We start from the raw sequence: 19,717 nt of genomic DNA, 5'->3' as shown, positions 1-19,717 counted from the left end.
CACTGAGCGACGCTCAAAAGAACATTAATGCTTTCGCATTCACAAATTGCAAGCAGCGCTTAGGTATTATCGGATATTTAAAAATAGCCATATCTAACTTGACGTTATGTAAGCGAGCTCAGCACAGACGATGCAGTGGCATAATTTAGGGCTTTTATTATTCATGCAGCAAAAACTTTGTGCGTGTCTAAGCTTCGCCTTTAGATAGAAACGCGATTACATTCGAAGGTTCCTGACTTATTCTCACGCTTCGCGTCAACTGCAACTTATGCAACTATAATGTTTACCGGAAAGCGCTGGCGGTGAATGCTATGCACGAAGAGGTGCCTTCTGGTAGAAACGCTGCCTCTTGCGTGAGCCGATTCCGGAAGTTGCGCACTGAAGTTGCGCACGATTCCGGAAGTTGCAGTTGCGCAAAAAAATATGTGGTTCTTGTTATATTTTGGCACGTTTACTATTTCATTCTCGGAATATTCAACATGGCAGACATGCACTGTCGTTGTTCACGACATTTGTTTGTGGGCTAACATTCTAAAAACTCCGAAGAATAACCTTGTTATTAATGTAAGACAAGGTATGAGCAACTTCAGTGAAACGATGGTGCATGTGGCGCTATGAGCCACATATAGAGTAAGTCAAACAACAAGGTGTGGTATGTACAATTCAATATGTAAGGAACGAAAGGCGGTTAACCGAGGGGCCCGCTTTTTATTAATCACAAGTGGGCAACAAACGATGATACCAAGGACCACATAGGGGAAATTACTTTTGCTTACTAACTGAATTGTAAAAAATAATTATTTCTTGGAATTGAAAGTGGATAAAAAAAATGGCTGTGGCTTAGCTAAGGTTAAGCCCAGGATGCGAAGCATACTAGCCTTTATTTTAACGCGACAGCGTTAAGGAGCTCGTGTCGCAGAAAAGCCGGTGTCGTCGGCGTCGGCTCAGGCGTGCGGCGCTTGCTCAGGCGCACATTTCGTTGTCGCGCCGAACGCTGCGTTGCTCGACGCGCACCGCGTCCGATGCGGGGCGCGACGCCGCGAGCGACGGCGGGAGTTGGAGCGCCGGTTCTCCTCTGTCGTGACGTCACGGTGTCACGTGATTTCATGGTCACCGCCGCGCCTGAGGAGCTGGGTTGAGCCCTCGTAATATGCTTCGCATAAAAGCAACTTGCCGCAGGTGGGGAACGACACCACGTCTTCGCATTACGCGTGCGATGCTCTATACAGTACGAACATTTTCGCTCACGGGGACGCCGGCGCAGGACGCCGACGCCAACAGCGCATTTTCTGCCAAGCGGGAGGCCCTTAACGCGGTCGTGCTGAAATTTCTCTTTCCACAAATGAAATACAATACACGCAAAAGACGGGTCACCTGGGCGAGTGAACATGGCGAAAAGACGCAAAAGAAACGAAACATTGCACGCTGCATACTTCGTCGGCAACCACGCAAGTAAAATATTATCGAATGAGAAAAAAATGTCATACAGTAGCCGACACAATGGCATGCCGAAGGGCAAGCTGGCGAAAGTTTCAAATACGAAGGTTTATGGCATTATGTATTTCTGTTGATTCGCGGGCAGGTCATCGTAATGGGAACTTTGGGTGCGGTACGTTTTTCTTTGACAACCACTAATTTTCCCACCTAGGATTGTATAAACGATGTTGAACACGCTTAGCAAGCATCAACTTTGCGGCAGCCAAGAAGAAGCCCCGTTATCATTCATTTTCCAAGTAAAATATTGCATATATAAAAGTATTTGCTAGACAGTGTCAAGCAGCGGCAAAAGTGTTGCGAAAGTTGAGTTAAAAATGTACTTACGAGCTTTACGTAATTAAGTGAAGAATGTCCGGATATGCTTGCACTGAACCTCAGTGTTTATTGACAGATTTACTTAGAAAGCCTTGAATGTACTAAACACGGAAATAAATACCCTTCCGTTTAGCATTTGGAGCATATATTCCTCTACGAATGCTACATACTGTCACGTATATCCTTTCCTAAAGGCAGTAGAAAGATATAAATTAGTTGGGGCAAAGCGAGAACTTGCACGTAGGACAATTGAAGTGAGCAAATGCACAACGCTTCACTCTTGCTATCCTAAGTGCCTTTTTGCTCTTCGCCAGAAGTTATGCAGCACCAACTAGCTCACCTGTCTGTTTACTTGAGGAAATCAATTACCGGACTACACTTGTATCACCTAATGAGCCTCTGTGGACTTCCTGTGTGACATGCACTGCGGATGTAGACTGCTAGCCTTCTGAGAGACTGTTTTTCCTCTTACGCTGCAATCACCCTGTTGGCGAGACTTTTCACTCTTGCTTACGCAATAAAAACACATATAATTTACTTCATCAAGTTAACGTTGTCTGAGTACCTAGCGTGTTAAAATCGCCTCGTGATGCTGTGTATAATGCATGTTCAACTGGCACAGCTACAGAAAATACAGATAGCAGACTGAGGCGCGATGTATAACAAGCTCAAAAGCCATAGGCGTCTTAACTTTCCTCGATTAGTTCTCAATATGGACTCGTGTTTGCAGCGGCGAGAATATATACCGCAGCAATTTTCATGATGCAATGGAAGCACCATTAAATGGCAACTGTCCCCCTTGTTATTCAAACGCTGGCGAAAACAGGAGCGCGAATCCACTCACGGCTAGAGCACGGGGAAAATTGACTCGACTGCTTACCCGACTTGTTTCTGCTCGTGAACCTTATTTGTTGTGGCTCCATATTTGCAATTGTTATAAAGTTTTGGAACATGGTTTGTTTTTATCCATATACAACTACAGCTTGTAAAACACAATTTTTTTAGGTGCGGAGTGGGCAGCAACGTATATATTTAACGACAGCACTAGTTTTAGTGCAGGGCGTGAAACGCAATTGATGACTTCGGAGCAATCACACAAAACTGTCGCAAATGTGTCGGGTCTGATTGATATACGACTATGCACGGCGCATGAGCGTTCGCGACCGAAGAACCGCGACATGTGCAAAGCAGTTGCAGTTGTGTATTGCTAAGGGTTAGCGAAGCCAATACTGGAATTTGTGGGCAACACAACAAAGCAAGCACCATTCGTCAGGTGATAAAGAACTACCTGCTTTATGTCAAATGAGCTAGAGAATGCCGCAGCAGTCAGAAGAATCGTAGCCTCTGGCAATAAAACAATTACGGGGTTTTACGTGCCACGATCACTTTCTCATTATGAGGCACGCCGCAGTTGGAGGACTCCGGAAATCTAGACCACCTGGGCTTCCTTAACGTGCACTGAAATCTAAGTGCACGGGTGTTTTCGCATTTCGCACCAATTCGGCCGCCATGGCTCGGATTCGATTCCGCGACCTTGTGCTCAGCAGCCCAACACTATAGGTGTTGGAATCATAAGCTAGTTAAGGCTAACTTAGTTTTCGTATCTACTGCGCTACCAGTAGCGCTTCCACGAGCAAAAATTTCTTCCCAACAAGATGTGCTCTTCACTTTGAGGGAAGCACCAAAGAAAAGAAGTGATATCGTCCAATAAATGCATTGTTTTCGTATTAGGTGAGGTTTATTTAGGGTAAATCATTTGGCGGAAAGCGAGAATGGGTAATCGGGGCGCCTCTGCTGGAGTTCAAAAATTTGCACATTAGTGTCGAGCTAGTGGCGGACTCAAACGTCTAGTTTTTGTCCAGATATGCGGTATCATTTTAATCGAAACACCGAAGTGACAAATGTTCGATTAGTTTCCGTTCGTCTTTTGGCATTGAGTACGCATGCGCGGTAATTCAACAACGTGCAGCCGACAATACACGCCAGTTACAGGTCATTGAAAGAGCAGCCATGGCTGAAGACAGCAGCAACGAATGCACGCCTCTTGACTTAAGCATGAAGGACAAAACAACACCAAGTACAAGCCGTGACGGTACCCAGGAGGCTTCATCTACTTTGGGCGCATACACAACGTGAGCTTCGCCACTTGTAAATCTTTTTCGTTGAATACTGTTACCCTTAGACACGACCAACGTATTAGCCTTTTACATCTGTACATTTGTTCCCACCTGAAACGGGTCTTTTTTGCAGCCGGCTTGAGCTTTGAAATTGGTTGCTTTCTTAGATCAAGACGCGTCGACGCAAGGGCGACGAGAAAATATTGCCATGTTCAGCGCAAATTCAGCGGTTTAGTGCTCAGGATAAGATTTTTCAGAACATGAAGCGAACGCATACGTACAGACAAAAATATTTTCCATTGATGTATACTTCTTGCAATGCACACATGCGATGGAGTGCTATAAGTTGAAGTCCCGGGAACAATTCCGGATGGCACCACTGTATTTAGATGAAAGCGCACTGTAAAAATGTTTTTGTTTACTTGCACTTAGGGGCTCCCCACAGAACCCCGATGGTGAAAACTTTTGCGAGTCCGCCTAAATTTGGGAAGCGTTTTATCAGGCCATGGTTCTTGCACAAAAACCTCGGAATCACTTCTAACCGCGGTGAACAATTGGTATGCCGAACCATAAGTGTTTTCTGGACAACTCGCTAAAGTGCGCAGTAATACTGTCATTTGGCAATTAACAAAAGAATGGGAGAAAGTTGGTACTCACTGCTTAAAGCATTACTTTACTAAAAAGTAAGCCCCGTGCATGAAAAGCTGCTAGTTGTTTTAAAACGATTGTTTTTCCGTTGCATGTGTTCCTTAAAGGCAATAAATGCGCATTAGAGGAAAGCATACTTTTGCCGCTTGGAGTTGTGTGGCCAAAGAAGGTATGTGTTTCTGTTTTTATTGTTTTTGACAACCTAAATATATATTACTTAGTTCAGATTTGTTTATATATATAGCAAACTGGGGTGAGTTAGTACCACAGCGATAAAGAAGTGGGAAGTCATGGTATTCTACGGTACCCTTTACCATTTGTGAACAAAAGCAGTTGCACGTCGCATTTCAGCTATATTCTTGCTAACATTTGCATCAGTCTTAGGATATTTTTCAAGCGTTCTCAGAAGAATCTTTGTCCTTCGAAAAATTCTTATATAGGCTCAAGCAAGTGACAAGCAAACTTTGCATCGCTTGAAAACAAACATTGAAAAACTGCATTCTAATTTATCATTATTTCTTTCGAACTCGTCATTTTGTTCGTAAGTATTCAAATTATTACTTGGCTAAGAGGCAGAAACCTGCTTGTATTCCTCAGAGCTAGTCAATTAAGCCTATTAATTCAAATATTACCTGAAATTTGATATATTCCTCATAGCTGCCTGATCCATGACTCATCAGGGAGCCACAAATACTAATTATTCTAACATTAGCGCTGGTTTGCATCGTAATATCAGACATCATCTGCACAGTGTCATTGTAATACTTCAACCTGCTTCATTGATGCAGAACCCCTTTCAGAGATGTTATTCAGAAATTATTCTTAGGATTCTGACACTGCAGCAAATGCCGAAAAAATTTTGCATAGCGAACTACATAGGACACGTTGTAAGTACTTCAACAGATAAACTGACAGTATTTGTGCAAGCCAAGGCGCCGTTTCGTCTAAGTTGAATGAGTGCTCTCCACCATGTATTGCCCCGAGTGTGCCATTCATATTAGGCCAGCCAGCATAGTAGGTATTTATTGAGAACGAACCGTTGCGAGTAGTGCATTTACAAAACAGGACTTTGCTTTTTCTGAACCTTGGTTGTATAAAAGATAATTTCACCTTTTTTTCTCAAAGCTTGTAACTGTCTGTCCACTAGTTCATTATTTGTAGGATTTCTGATGACACCTTGCAGTACCAGAGGAACACGCAGCGCATGCCGATGACCGACGAGACTTGCAACGTCGACGGTACGTAGGCGATTGTCACTCGCCTTTAACACAAATATGGCAGATGGCTCCTACGGTTAACGTGGATGCGGTACACTTATAGTGAATAAATATGCACTTTACCAGCGCCACCAAGGTGGTTTCCGCATCAGCCAGCTTATAACTGTCCTTACTAAGAAATTTTTGTTTTATCTTATATACGCAAATTCATGCGTCGCCTATGCAGTAGAAGTTTTTGAAAGAATTTGTTCTTGAATAGGTGGACTGGTAAAGCGTACTCCTAGATAAGGGCAGAAGCCGCGAATGTTCATTCCATAGAGTGATTAATTCACTCGTAAATTGAATCATCGCTTGACCATTGGTCTACAAATTTATTTACCAAACAGAATCTCAGTGCGTTTGACCTGCTGGCAACTTGTTAATGTCTCCCTTATGCCTATCAAGCTGGATGACAAAGCAAGTGCTTTGAGGCGAATGCCGAGTGTGATGTGCAATTAGTCCGGCATTTCAGATGTCTATGCTGTGGGACGTTACGGTGCTCTACCGTTTCAGGCAGAGTTTCAGAAATGTTCACCAATAGCATGTTACGAGCAGAAGACATATCCCGCTGCTGCCGAATGCAGAAGTTACGCCACAGAATTTGGGGCACCCGAAAACAGCCTATATTCGAGCTCTTCATTCTTTATGCCAAGAAAGCCAACCCACAGCCGCAGCATAAACAACCTGAAAATATTATTGAAAATATACCGCAAGGACAAAAAAATTATTGGCGAGTTTGCGCTCTGTTGCCATAAATTTTTACCAAATGTGCCAACTAAGCGCTTCTGAAACTTAAACATTATTCGTATTGAATTAGCAACAATCACAGTAGCCAACGATTTCCAATGAGGGTGCCATTACTTCAAAATTGAAGCGCTTTGTTAACTTGAAAATTTACGTCATGCTGAAACACCAGCTTTCTGCTGAATTCAATTTTTTGCAAGGTGATTAGCCTTCCTTGGATGCGTCAAGCATTATTCGTTCTGCCCGTATCTACGCAACCTCTTTCGCAGGCCCGGCGAACGTCGCGACTTTAGCGGCAGGACTAAGTTGAGAATGCCACACAATAAAAGATGCGTTCCTTAAATTACGTCTATAATATCGCCGTGTATTTCATTCGAAGTTTCGGTGGTTGGGAATCTGCGTATAATGTTTGCTGTGGCATACCAAGGCATAAACACCAAGACATGTGGGTGTAGCAGTGCAGTCCACGTTCTTAGCCTACTTCTCCCCGGCCTTCTTATTTTAAATAAAGGTGTAATTGACAATGCGGCGTGTCCCTACAGTTCTTATGCTATTTGTACTGGCGTCGGTGGTCATCCTGGGGAGGTTTCTACCGTAACCACTGCCTTTCAGGACGTCTCGCATTTTCCTTTTCCTTTAATGTCACGCAATTTCTGCGCACATAAGGAAAACGTGCCCCTGCGTACAATCCTTGCAGCGCTATTCACAGAGTCAACACTTTTAACGTACTTTACGCTTTCAGTTGCACCTTTGAGGGGCATTTCCACGTGAAATTGTACTTCCACATTTCTTTCTAGTCTAATGTACTGTCTGCAACACGACTCTTGCATATGCGCATTGAGCAAATCTTTCTGAAAGTTGCCCTATAGTGTATTGATAGCATACGCGGGAACACTGGCGAGGATAGCCGTTTTCGTGCTCCTAAATAGATTCTAAACATGCATTGCTTACAGCCGTTGCATAAGAAATTCAGCGACAGGAGTAAATAAATGGGTATCGGAAAATCAGTATCTGAAAGGCGAGTAAGTCTTGGATGGCGCACATATCTTTAATAAAAGGACAATCAACTAAGGGCATACGTTGAAAAGCTAAAATACCTCGGTAGAAATGCGTCCTCTCAGTATGTAGTTCCCTTCGTCGGGCTACGCTGCTGCTCTTAATAGTTTAACAATAAGCAAGAACTTCTTGAGGCATCTAATGTGCTTATTACTTGATATAACAGAATATAATACGGCAAGGGTATTACGCCCAAGAGAACGACGTCTTTTTTCAATTTGAGCACTGTCGTATTTTGCCCATTGTTTGAGATAAAATGTGATAAGCTTCAGAAGAATTCAACACTGCACAATCTTGATCGGGTTTCGCTTCCCCATCGCCACGAAGCTCTGGCATGCCTTCAAGACATATTTGCAGAAAGAAAAACCACAGCGTATGCAAGCACAGCAGTAAAGTTGTCCTACCACTAAAAGCTTCTTGCCAAGCGCCTTAAGCACGAAATATTCATTTCCCATGAATGGCGCCTGCACTACGGCAAATGAACACCTTTAATATACTTTTATGCCATACAGATGCCGACACAGATACTGACAATGGCACCACAAGTTGCCTGCCCCTGGGGCCCACCAGGAACATCGATAACGTAAAGCCCAGCAGAAGCCGCGCTGGCATGGAGGAAGCATCAGCCAGTTTTGAAGACGGAGCCACGTAAGTTCACATTTAGAAACGTTCCATTACATGGAAGTCAGAGACGACAGGTATGGATACCAGTGTAACAATCATGCCCATACTCGGTAATTTCTCCTTGGGGGGAGGGGGGGCTCGCTCTGATGGCTGAAGCAGGCACTGCGTTGGCACTTTTGAGCGTTCGGCGGGCGCGGCAGGCTTTGACAAACTTCGCGGTTCAACAGCGCGACCAGAGATCACACGGCTCTCTGTACGCCCCATGCCACAACCACGAAGCTATACAAGGTCGCCCGATATTCCATGCTGTTAACACGCCGCACTTGGCGGTAAACTTGCTGGTTTGTAGCCTGATTACTCACTCCCTGTTACGGAATATGTAAAGATTGTGAAGGAAAGATGCTCATCGCAGCCGAGGCTCACGAAATGAAACAGGGTTTTTGTTTTCCTGTAAAATTCCTGCAAGAATTACGCTGGAACTGACGCAGTTGCGTGAGGGATAAATGTTGCGATAACTTAAATGACAAATAACAGCTGCTGTTCAGACAATATTGTGTCGACGTAAGGAAGAACCTTTCGCTCAGGATCTACGACTTTAGTACATTGGAAAAGAGGCATGAATGTGCTTGGCAACATACCATACGTGTATGGAAGCTGGTGGCATTTAAAGGAATGTGATATCATAACTGAAGCAGTGTCATTTTAGATTCGTCAAATACTTGAGAAAACGTTGAGAAACTCAAATAAAAAAATTACATCTTTAAAACTCAGTAACGATAACACCGCCACGGTTCAATCAACTACATCAAATAGCACATTGAAAGCGCTCAAAATTCACGTATTACACACCGCTATGAAATTGTCTGTGTTATGGGTAGATCATTCGCCAGTATTCGGACACATTATATCGATTTCAGGAAAGTTGTAAAAAGAATATAAAGGAAGTTGCCCGCTTGGGATGCTCTACGATATGTAACTAGTTCAACTTTGATATATATTTTTTCGCGTAGTTAACTTTGTAAACTCTACCCCGCAGGGGCGTATACGCCAGCAGGCGTTTGGTGTGTTGCGACACCACGTACTCGAGCACATGGGGGTTGGACCCTCCTGCGTCTAACCATGAGTGGCTTTGCCGGGTCTGGAAAAAGGGGATCCTGGGGCTTGAGCCGATGTCGGGTGTTTGGACCTTTACGGCCCCTGGGCGGAGGAAACATATCTCTTCAGCCTCGGCTTCACATAGACGGCACCCCCGGACTTACCCACCCGGGGGAAATCGGTAGTTTTGGTTTCCTGTCTCCCTCTCCATTCTGCATCTTTCTCTCTTCCTTGTAATCTTTCCTGTCTTCTCCTCTCTTCTATTTACTTCCGACTTTCCTGGCAGAGAGGGTTAACCTTGTGTGGGTGGCCAATCTTGGGTACTCCATATTGGGTTATAGTAGCACCGTACAGCTGGCGAGGGCTTGTCTTACTCGTAAGACTTGCTCCGGCCCCATGTTGGGCTCGGTGATGGGCGGGTGGCACTGTTGCTGAACACAACCACTTTCCTGCTGCCGAACTCAACCACTTTCCTTTGATTGCGCTCTAAAAAGAGCGCGCAACGATGCAACGTTTCAATTTCTTTTGAAGAACAATAAAGAACAGTTCCCTTAGTAACACGCAATCCACAGTGCAGGCAACAAGTGCGTGTCTAAATTCTCACCCTTCTTGGTGGCGAAATGCCTCGCAAACACTATAGGACCTGGCTACAAAGCCACAAAGATGTCCAATGGAGACATCCTCCTTGAATTGAAGGATAAAATGTAACATTATAAAATTAATAATTTGGAATGCATTGGCGATGTAGCCGTCACTGTGTCGGCACAGCGAACGATGAACACGAGCCGTGGAGTATTCTCTGAGGACGACTTCTTGGACCGTAGTAACGAAGAACTGCTTGGAGGTTTCCAGGAGCAAAATGTCATCAAGGTAGAAAGAATCCTAATGCGCAGGAAGAATGAACAACTTACAACAAAGGACAGTGTACTAACGTACTTGCCTATTATATTGGATGCAGGCTATATCAAAGTAGGTGTTAGGCCGTACATCCTAATTCCTCCACTGTGCTTTAAGTGCAAGAGGTATGGGCACGGATCTCAGACATGCCAAGGAAGGCAGACTTGCGCGAAATGCAGCTCGAACGATCATACGTCAGGCACTCGCGACTTATCTCCACATTACGAGAACTGTGATGGAAGCCATGACATGCCCTAAATAGAAAAAAAAAGAAATCATTCCGCTATGAGTCAAAGAAAATATAAAATTTCACGAAGCAAGGAAATGTCTTTCATACTTAGATCAAACGAGCTATTCCGAGGTGGCGCGACGGGGGGAGCGTCACGAACGCCTCGGGAGTCAACCGCTGTCCCTGATAGTGGTCCGGTAATCACTCCGCCTGCCCTCCTTGGTGGCAGCAGCAAGTGCTGCTCCATCATCATCGAAGGTGGGCCTGCAGACCTCATTTCCGCAGGTTCCAAAGCTTAACCAAACTCCACGGCCTGGGACGAAAGCCTCAGTGCCTAGTTCACGATCCTCCAGTGCCTCCGAGCAGGTTGTGGAGCTCGATCAAAAATCCCTGGCGTCATCGATGGCGAAAGATCAGCGCTTTCACCAGCGCGCTAGAAGATATAAAATACCTTTAACTGCTCAAAGAAAGGGACCGCTAACTTAAACGGTTACCGTCTTAGTATGCGTACTATCCATCTTTAACACGTGCTCTTGAACACACACAACAAAAATCTTCCCCGACATGACTACACGAATAATTAATTGGAATGCCAGGTGCCTATTTAGGAATCTAGATGATGTCAAATGTCTAGTAGAGTAATATCAGCCATGACTGTTCTTTGTTCAAGAAACAAATTTAAAGTCTACACACAAGAACTTTTAAAGACAGTGCATAATTTTCCACAAAGATAGAAATAATGGCAATTCTTCTTCAGGTGGTGTGGCAATCAAAGCCCAAAAGTCAGAAGCATGCCAGCATGTATAACGCCAGAGCTCAATTGAAGCAGTGGCTGTTCAGGCTATATTGTTCTACCAACTTATAACTATTTGCTCCATATATATATATCGCCTGATGAACGTTTTCACAAAGCAGAATTTGAAAAGCTGATTGACCAGCTTCCCAAACCCTATATAGTAATCGGAGACTTCAATGCTCACAGCACATTCTGCGGTTAGTCAAGATCTGATGTGAGAGGACCGGCAATTGAAGAGTTGCTTCTTTCATCTGGAGCCTGTCTATTTACCAAGACAGAGCTAACATTTCACAGTCCTGCACACAGCACGTATTCGTGTATAGACTTAGCCATAGGGTCAGCATCACTTCTTCCATACCAGGGATGGAGAATTAGTACTTCATATGGGAGCGATCACGTCCCAACACTCCTAGAAACAACAAAGTGCACGATGGACCAGCTTACCACAAAAAGTGTGAACTTCATAGTGCCGACCGGTTGAAATTTAGAAACCTATGTAAATTGTCCCTTGAAGATGTGGACCACCTAGGTGTAGAGGAACTCACCAAGTAAATCACTGAAAATATCCTCTGTTCTGCTAAAAACTGCATACCTTAGTCCTGCACAGAATAAGTCAATTTAAAACAGTGGTGGAAGAAAGACTGAAACACCAAAGAAACGCCAGAAAAAAGCATGGAGTAGATTTTCAACTACCCAACAACAGAAAATCTAATAGAAATTACGCGGTGCATAGCGAACGGCCCCCGTATCCTCCGAATATCCAAAAGCGAAAGCTGCACACGCTACGTATGTTCCATAAACTCATACACGGATGTTAGCAAAGTGTATGATAGGGATAACTAAACGGACAACGTGCAAATCCTTTTCCTCTCATTGCTGGCTCTGGCGATACAATATAAGATAAAGCAAACACTCTTGGTGAGCACTTTCAGAGGGTATCAAACTCTGAAAATTATAGCGAAAAGTTCTAGCACCATACAAAAATATATGAAAATATTCTTTTGCGTCGAAACAAGTTGTCATCAGAAGGATACAACAAACAACTAACAATCCATGAACTCAAGCTTGCCCTAGGCTCTTGTGGCAGCTAGGCTCCATGCTCTGACGTAATAACATGAAATAATCAACAATCTACCTGGTGAGACCGTAAACTGAATCTTATGTCTTTACAATAAAATTTTTGCAGCTGGTCATGTACCGTCATCTTCGAAGGAGGCAATAGTCGTGCCAATACTGAAACACGACAAAAACCCTTCCTTAGTTAACAATTACAAACCAACTGCACTCCCTAGCTGTTCGCTTAAAGTATTTGAAAAAAGTATTACCCGTCGTCTTCTGTTCTTTTTGGAATATAATAGTATCTTGGTCCCTCACCACACTGGCTTCCGAGGAGCAAGATCTACAACCGATAATTTTGGTCTCCATGAGTCATATATACGTGACGCATTTGTACCCAGCCAAAAGTGTCTATCTGTATTCTTTGAACTTGAGAAGGCATATCGTACTGACTGGCGATACGGTATTCTGCAACACCTGTCGTCCTATAGAATTTGTGTTTATATGCTGAACATCTTGCAAAATTACCCATGTGAAATCTGAATTGGCAATGTACTATCGCGCACTTTTGTTCAAGAAAACTGGGTACCACAGGGAGGAGTGCTAAGTTGCATACTTTTCCTAATTAAAATGAACTCTCTCCCCTCTGCTATACCATTCATGGTGTCTTATATTGTCTATGTGGACGACATCCAAGTCAGCTTTAAATCCTGCAATCTATCCATGTGTGAACGCCAGATACAGGTAAGTGTTAATCGGCTCGCGGAATGGGCAGAGGAAAACCGGTTTAGGTTAAGTGCAGAGAAGAGTACCTGCGTGCTGTTTTCCAGACGAAGAGGGGTATGTCCTGACCCATTCATTACGATGAATTGAAGAAGCCTACTAATTAGAAAGGAACAAATATTTATAGGCGTAAATTTTTATAGTAAGCTAACCTTCAAGCAACATATAAAATAGTTGAAGCTTAAATGTCTTAAAACTATGAACCTTTTAAAAATTTTATTTCATCAGTCGTGGGGAACAGATAGGTATGGTCTCCTATCTCTCTTTAAAAGCCTTGTGCTGTCGCGCATAGACTTTGGATATATTGTTTACCAGTCAGCTTCAAAGGAGCACTTAAGCTACTCGATCCTATCTATTACTTAGGTATCCGCCTAGCACTTGGTACCTTCGTACGAGCCCTGTCCAAAGTGTCTATGCAGAGTCGGATCAGTGGCCACTGGATTATCAGCGCACATATCTCGGAGTCACCTATGCAATAAGAACGATGTCATTAAAACAACATCCATGCAAAGCACTCATATATGATCAGTCCTCAAACCAGCTGTACTTCAACCGGCCCTATCACGCCCCGCTGTTCCCATTAGCAGTAATGTCTGTTGCTGAAAAACTTGCAATAGTTTTCACAGATCTGCAGGAAAGTGACTATGGTGAATTCCTCCCACCTTGGGAGCAATGTCCAGTCACCTGTGACTTGTCCTTTACAGAGCCTAACAAAAAAGTTGTCCAAGTATCCTTATTCAGCAGCATTTCATGGCCCTTGAAGACAAGTACAGATCTATTGCATTTTTCACTGATGCTTCAAAGTGGGCAAATTCGGTATCATGTGCCACCCATGGCCCAAACTTCTCAAACTTTAGAACTTTGCGCAACCATAGCAGCATCTCTACAGTGGAAGCATACGGTATTCTGATCATTGTTGAGTATAGAAAACACCACAAGATACAAAAAATAATATACACACATTCTTTAAGCGTTGTCACCACCCCCCTGTCCTGTGGCAAAGCAAGCCGAAACCCCTTATTAAACAAGCTCCTTCAACTAATTCAAGTTGAATGTCAGAGTGGCTTGGTGCCAGGCCACTGTGATCGCAGGCAATGAAATGTCGGACAAAAATGCTGGACAAGCGTGTCATCGGGATACAATTGATGTAAGCTGCATACCTGGTGCAGGCATGAAACCTGCGGTACGAAAGGCCCTCCGTAATCATTGGCAAGCTGATTGGGACAGGGTAGTCGAAAACGGGCTGCACCTTTTAAAACCGCAGTTAACCAAATGCTTCCCGCTGAAGCTTGATCGACTCACCCAAGTCTGGCTGGCACGACACAGAATAGGACACATTTATGGCACATACAAATACCTCTAGACTGCAATTGACCCAACGACGTGCACACGCTGCGGTGAGAACTTAACCGTCTTACATGTCCTGAGTCAATGTACTCAACTTCACCGAGAGCCATTGGCTCATTTTATGGAACTTTACTCACACAATATACCCTCCCATCCCGGCATGGTCTGATCAGAGGATGCACTTTTTAACTTCAAAAGAACGCTTATAAATATCTTGCATAAGTTAACTTTCTAGACATCTAGTGTCATCCTAAACATGAGATTGTGCCTCACAGGTGAGATATGGTCTGATGCACAAAAGTAAGCCTGAGCTGTCGCTCCTCTTGCGTACGCAAGAATTGTAAAGCTAGGCACACGAACAATCCACAATAATTGATCTGTGCCTATAACCAATGAATGTAAGGCCTTATGCTCATCTTAGTAAATATTTTAAAATTGATGCGCAGCTATATGTAGACATAGTTTATGTGAAAGCGTCTATACAGCTTTTATGTTAGGTCCTGTTCCTAAACTCACAATTTTATTAAACCAAGCCACATGTCCTGCCGCGTTTTGGCCTTAGATGCCCTAGCGCCAATAAAATTCAACCATAATCATCATTATCAACTTTGTAAATTCTAAGCTTCAATTGTTTTTAAGCTTAGCTAGTTGATAATTTTTCCCACTTGCAAGCCTGAATAAAAGGTATGATGGATAATTTGCCGCAGTTTAAGTGGCTCTGTCGAACGAAATTTCGTTATTTGAAAGTTCTCATTCTAAACTAAATAATCTGGTCTGGATGCCGGCCAAACTGTAATGATTAGAAACGACGTACAAGGTAACACCACATGACTCGAACCAAGCTATAACATTGCTTGAGCCATGTGAACAACCGTAACAAGAATAAATACATGTATACAAGTAAAAAGCGCAGAAGAAATGCAGCGAAACGCACATCGCTACTCGTGTAATTGCGACTTCTGTAAGTTACATCTTCATAATTACCGATATACACCACAGTATAACTTTCCACGGCTCGTTTCGAAGGCAACACCGCATTCACTAGAGGCGCGTTTGTACCTTTTGGAAGCATCGAAATCGTGGCTGAGTGGTAGCGTCTCCGCCTCACACTCCGGAGACCCTGGTTCGATTCCCACCCAGCCCATCTTTGAAGTTGCTTTTTATTTATGGAGTGCCTGCCGTGATTTATCGCTCACGGTCAACGCTGCAAAATGCTGACGCCGACACCGACGCCGACACCGACACCGACGCCGACGACACCGGCTTTTCTGCGACACGAGCTCCTTAACGCTATCGCGTTAAAAGCATATTACCGCAAGAATGGCGACCAATGTTCATGTACTGCTTGGCGCAGACATTTCAAGCGGGCAGCAGGATGTACAAAAGACACACTGTATGCGCCGTCTCTGTTCGACTTCCCGTTGCATTTTTCTTCACTAAACGGTAGAAACGCTGTAGCACCAGCATTGCCTTAACTCAACGCTTGCAGCGTTCATTACCTTATTGAGAAAAAAAGAAAATACTTACTTCTTCGGTAGCATATTTCATCCATTATACATGAAATCACTGAAGTATTTGATGTTCCTGTGCCTGCTACGTATGGGGGGAAATGATTATGTGTGTCTCGTTCTCATGGTGCCTACGGCACGAACGGCGTGCAGTTCGAATGCGACTCAAATATCAAATGACTTCGTACAAACACTGCAGGAAAACTTGAACCCGGCAGTTTTTCTTCGTATTCGATGTGTAGGACTTTAAGTTAAGGCGATTGACGTACAACGGGGAGTCATTCCACCTACACATGTCAGAAATGACGCGAGTAGTTTGCCTCTGCGCCATTTCCGTTTCTTAAATCGAGAGCCTCAATAGGCTAGTTTCAACGGCTTCTACCCGCAAAAAAAGCGCCTCTAGTGAGAGCGAAATATCATCAGGAATGGCTCACACCCCATAAGCAAGCAAGCAAGTAATGGCTGAATATGAACCAAGGAAAGAAACGAACGAACGAGCGACGGAAAAAAAGAGAGCCAATGAAAACAAGAACGAAATCACCTTTAGGAATGCATTATGTTCCCGCATGTGACGTTGAGGAGGTCAACCTACAGTGCCAAAAGTTTACTTCGTACGGCAGCTCACTATGTCTGACCCGTCAGATCGTACAATTTTAGGCATTACCACGCATGCAGGAGGCTTTCCTCTTCAGGTGTTAGTAGAGTGTAACATGCTGCTGAACCTTTCTACTCTTCCTCGCGACAATCTCTCCTGAAAAATTCACCGACCATTAGGATAGCCCATAAAGTGAAATTTTAGAGCAGCTGTGTACGTGTTTTTATTACGGGATATATTCAGGCAAATATTTTGAGAGATACAAATAGCAGAGGTCAAGCGCGATGGCTTTTGTAAATGACTGATCGAAGGATATAGTGTAATAGCTGGTGCTGTGTGGCTTCCATAAAATACGCGCATAAACTGAGATTGGCAAACAATTGCAGACCAATACAATCGAAGCATGAAATTCATCATGCGAAAGCGAGAGCCCACACGAGCTCATCATAGCACGAAATGAGCGCTCTGGCCGAGATCCGATGGTACTACGAAACGAGCGGTAGCGCGAGTCTGCATGAAACCAATCTTCCGCGCTCATGTCACTGAAGGGGCAGCTATCATTGGTCGCGGCCTCTCGACCATTCAAGGCTCGCATCTTTTGCCACTCCGCATTCGCTCTTTCATCTTTCGCTCTTGTCCTTCGCTCTGTTGCGCCACCGACGCTCGCCGCAAGAATGGGTCATTAAGAGCTGCGCAATAAAACGGAGACCTATTTTACCCGGCGCAAAACAGTCTTTCTCAATGCCGAATGTCTCACTACCGAAAGCACGCTTTTGGACTTTTGCCGAATACTCTTTGTGAGCGTGAAGACGGAGTTGTATTTTCAATACTCAGACTGGCTAGTTTTATGCGAAGCATATTACGAGAGCTCAACCCAGCTCCTCAGGCGCGGCGGTGTCGCCATGAAATCACGTGACACCGTGACGTCACGACAGAGGAGAAGTGGCTTTGGCTCAACTCTTGCAAGACGGGCTGGGTGAGAATCGAACCAGGGCCTCCGGAGTGTGGGACGGAGACGCTACCACTGAGCCACGAGTACGATGCTTCAAAGCGGTACAAAAGCGCCTCTAGTGAATGCGGTGTTGCCTTAGAAACGCGCTGTTTCTAAGGCGTGCGTCTCTTGCTCAGGCGCACATTTCGTTGCCGCGACGAACGCTGCTTTGCTCGACGCTCACCGCGTCCAATGCGGGGCGCGTAGTCGCTGCCCTGTAGCCCATTGTCTTACACCCCTTGGCGGGTCGACGGGAACGCTGTCGCGTTCCACTCTTGAAGGCGAAGAAGTAATGCATGAGTTGTTTCTTCGTCTAGCCGAACCAAATATAGCCAAGCAACAGCAGTTCACCAGGCTAAACAGTGGTTCAACAACTAAAATAAAGGCTAGTATGCTTCGCATCCTGGGCTTAACCTTACCTAAGCCACAGCCATTTTTTTAACTTGCCGTCACTGAGAGATACTTCCAATCTCCTGCACCTGTTTCGTGTAGGAAATACGATGTATTAGATGATCCAAGGCTTCTGTGCTGCTTGCCACTCGAACGAGGAAAATTCATTTCCAGGTTAGCATCACAGAGCACCGAAAGAACCTCCGTTCAAATTCTGCCAACCTGGAGCCCAAATCGAGCGCTAAATATCAATGCAGCACCTTAGCGCTAAGAGCGAGTCACCTTACCATTCACGCGCGATTTTTTTCGTCAAACACTCTATTGGTCAAAAAGTGTTTTGTCGTCCCATAACAATAGTGAGCCATTTTGAGCTAATTTGCCCGTATCCTTGCAGGAATGCTACTGGAACCGGAGGAATGGAGGAGCAAGGCTCCTGTGGTGTCAGAGCAAGTGTTCAATCGTCTGCCAAGAAGTTGAAACACAAATGTCAAACATGTGGTAAATTTTTCACAAGGGCTGTCCATCTATCTGGACATTACCGCACGCATACCGGCGAAAGACCATACAAATGTGGAATATGTGCGAAATCATTCGCGCACAGGTCGAATTTGCGTGATCATGAACGGATTCACACAGGTTTGAAACCCCATATCTGTCAAATATGCACTAAAGCTTTCAAAAGCAAAAGGGAACTTAACAATCATCTCAAATCACACAGTTACGACAGACCTTTCGTTTGCGACATATGTAATCGCTCCTTTAAGCACAAATATACTCTCCAAAAACACCGCGAAGCATTTCACGGGGACGGAACACCGTAGGAGTGCAAGCAGTGTGGATATCGGTCCACAAAGAGAGAATACATCGACGCACATCTCTGCCAGAATACTGGGCGCTAATTGTGTGGAGATTCGTCTAGACATGCATTTTAACGAATTGCACACCCCGTGACGCATACGGTGGGCAGTCTTAACAGTGTCACTAGTGCGCAAGTGCAGTAAATCGCCCATGGGCATTGTATATGAACGTGACCATGCACCCATGCAGGATAAAATAGGCGCTGACATTCTCCCGTCGGAGTGATAAACTAACCGGACGCATCGTGTGGAGAGGCGGGCTTCTTTTGATGTTTAAGACTGCTGAGTGAAATGCAAGACGTAAATGATGCCGCTTGATTTTCCGAAATTACGAAAGGAAACGTCGTCTCCAGCAGAATCTGGGATGTTTGAATATCGAAGTATATTGCAGGTCCTGGCTAGAGCGTGCTGTTTGCACAACTATGTTGTTCGCCAAAGTAGCTTTAGCGAACTCATTCCTAGACAAACCCTAATGAGCAGCAAGTTCGTGTTTTGTGTCACTAGAAGGTTGAAACGTTCGCACAGAATCCTTGACACGTAGTTTAGTTCTGTGCAAATGGTCTGAGAGTGTACTAGTAAACAAGCTTTGCCTTATCATCGTTTTAATTATTCTGCAGTGTAAATAAAAGAGAACACCTTGCATTAGGAAACATTTTCAAAGAAGGCAGTTTTCTTGTCAACTAAAAAAAAAATGTCTACCAAAAATTGACGTACCTAGGCCTTGCTGCCTCCCAAAGACCGCTTTTATGACAATATATAGACATTAACATGCGGACATTTATGTCCTTTACAAATTGTTCAATGCACGTATTGCTTTGGTTCACTCTTTGGCTCCTGTATTCACAGCGAAGGTTTTTCTTCTTTATCATGCCGAAGAGAAAACTGAAACTGAATTAGACTGAAATCATATGTAGCT

At 44.2% G+C, this 19,717-nt stretch overlaps 1 protein-coding gene across 9 annotated transcripts in view; it reads left to right on the top strand.

Annotated features, from left to right (window-relative positions):
* LOC135919787 (zinc finger protein 567-like) overlaps nucleotides 1–19,717 on the top strand; it is a 136,653-nt gene that overhangs the window by 93,661 nt on the left and 23,275 nt on the right. For 3 of the 9 annotated variants that reach the window (XM_070526050.1, XM_070526053.1, XM_070526051.1), the window contains 4 exons: nucleotides 3,799–3,944; nucleotides 5,739–5,815; nucleotides 8,146–8,281; nucleotides 18,339–18,442. In XM_070526050.1, the coding sequence (XP_070382151.1) occupies nucleotides 3,799–3,944; nucleotides 5,739–5,815; nucleotides 8,146–8,281; nucleotides 18,339–18,442 (463 nt within the window). The remainder of the gene's footprint in view (nucleotides 1–3,798; nucleotides 3,945–5,738; nucleotides 5,816–8,145; nucleotides 8,282–18,338; nucleotides 18,443–19,717) is intronic. The other 6 variants (XM_070526056.1, XM_070526057.1, XM_070526055.1 and 3 more) reach the window with 4 other exon arrangements.

Source organism: Dermacentor albipictus, chromosome 9 (genome assembly GCF_038994185.2).
Source record: "Dermacentor albipictus isolate Rhodes 1998 colony chromosome 9, USDA_Dalb.pri_finalv2, whole genome shotgun sequence".
Lineage (NCBI taxonomy): Eukaryota > Metazoa > Arthropoda > Arachnida > Ixodida > Ixodidae > Dermacentor > Dermacentor albipictus.
The sequence above is the reverse complement of the archived record's forward strand: the minus strand, read 5'-3'. Positions and strand labels throughout refer to the sequence as shown.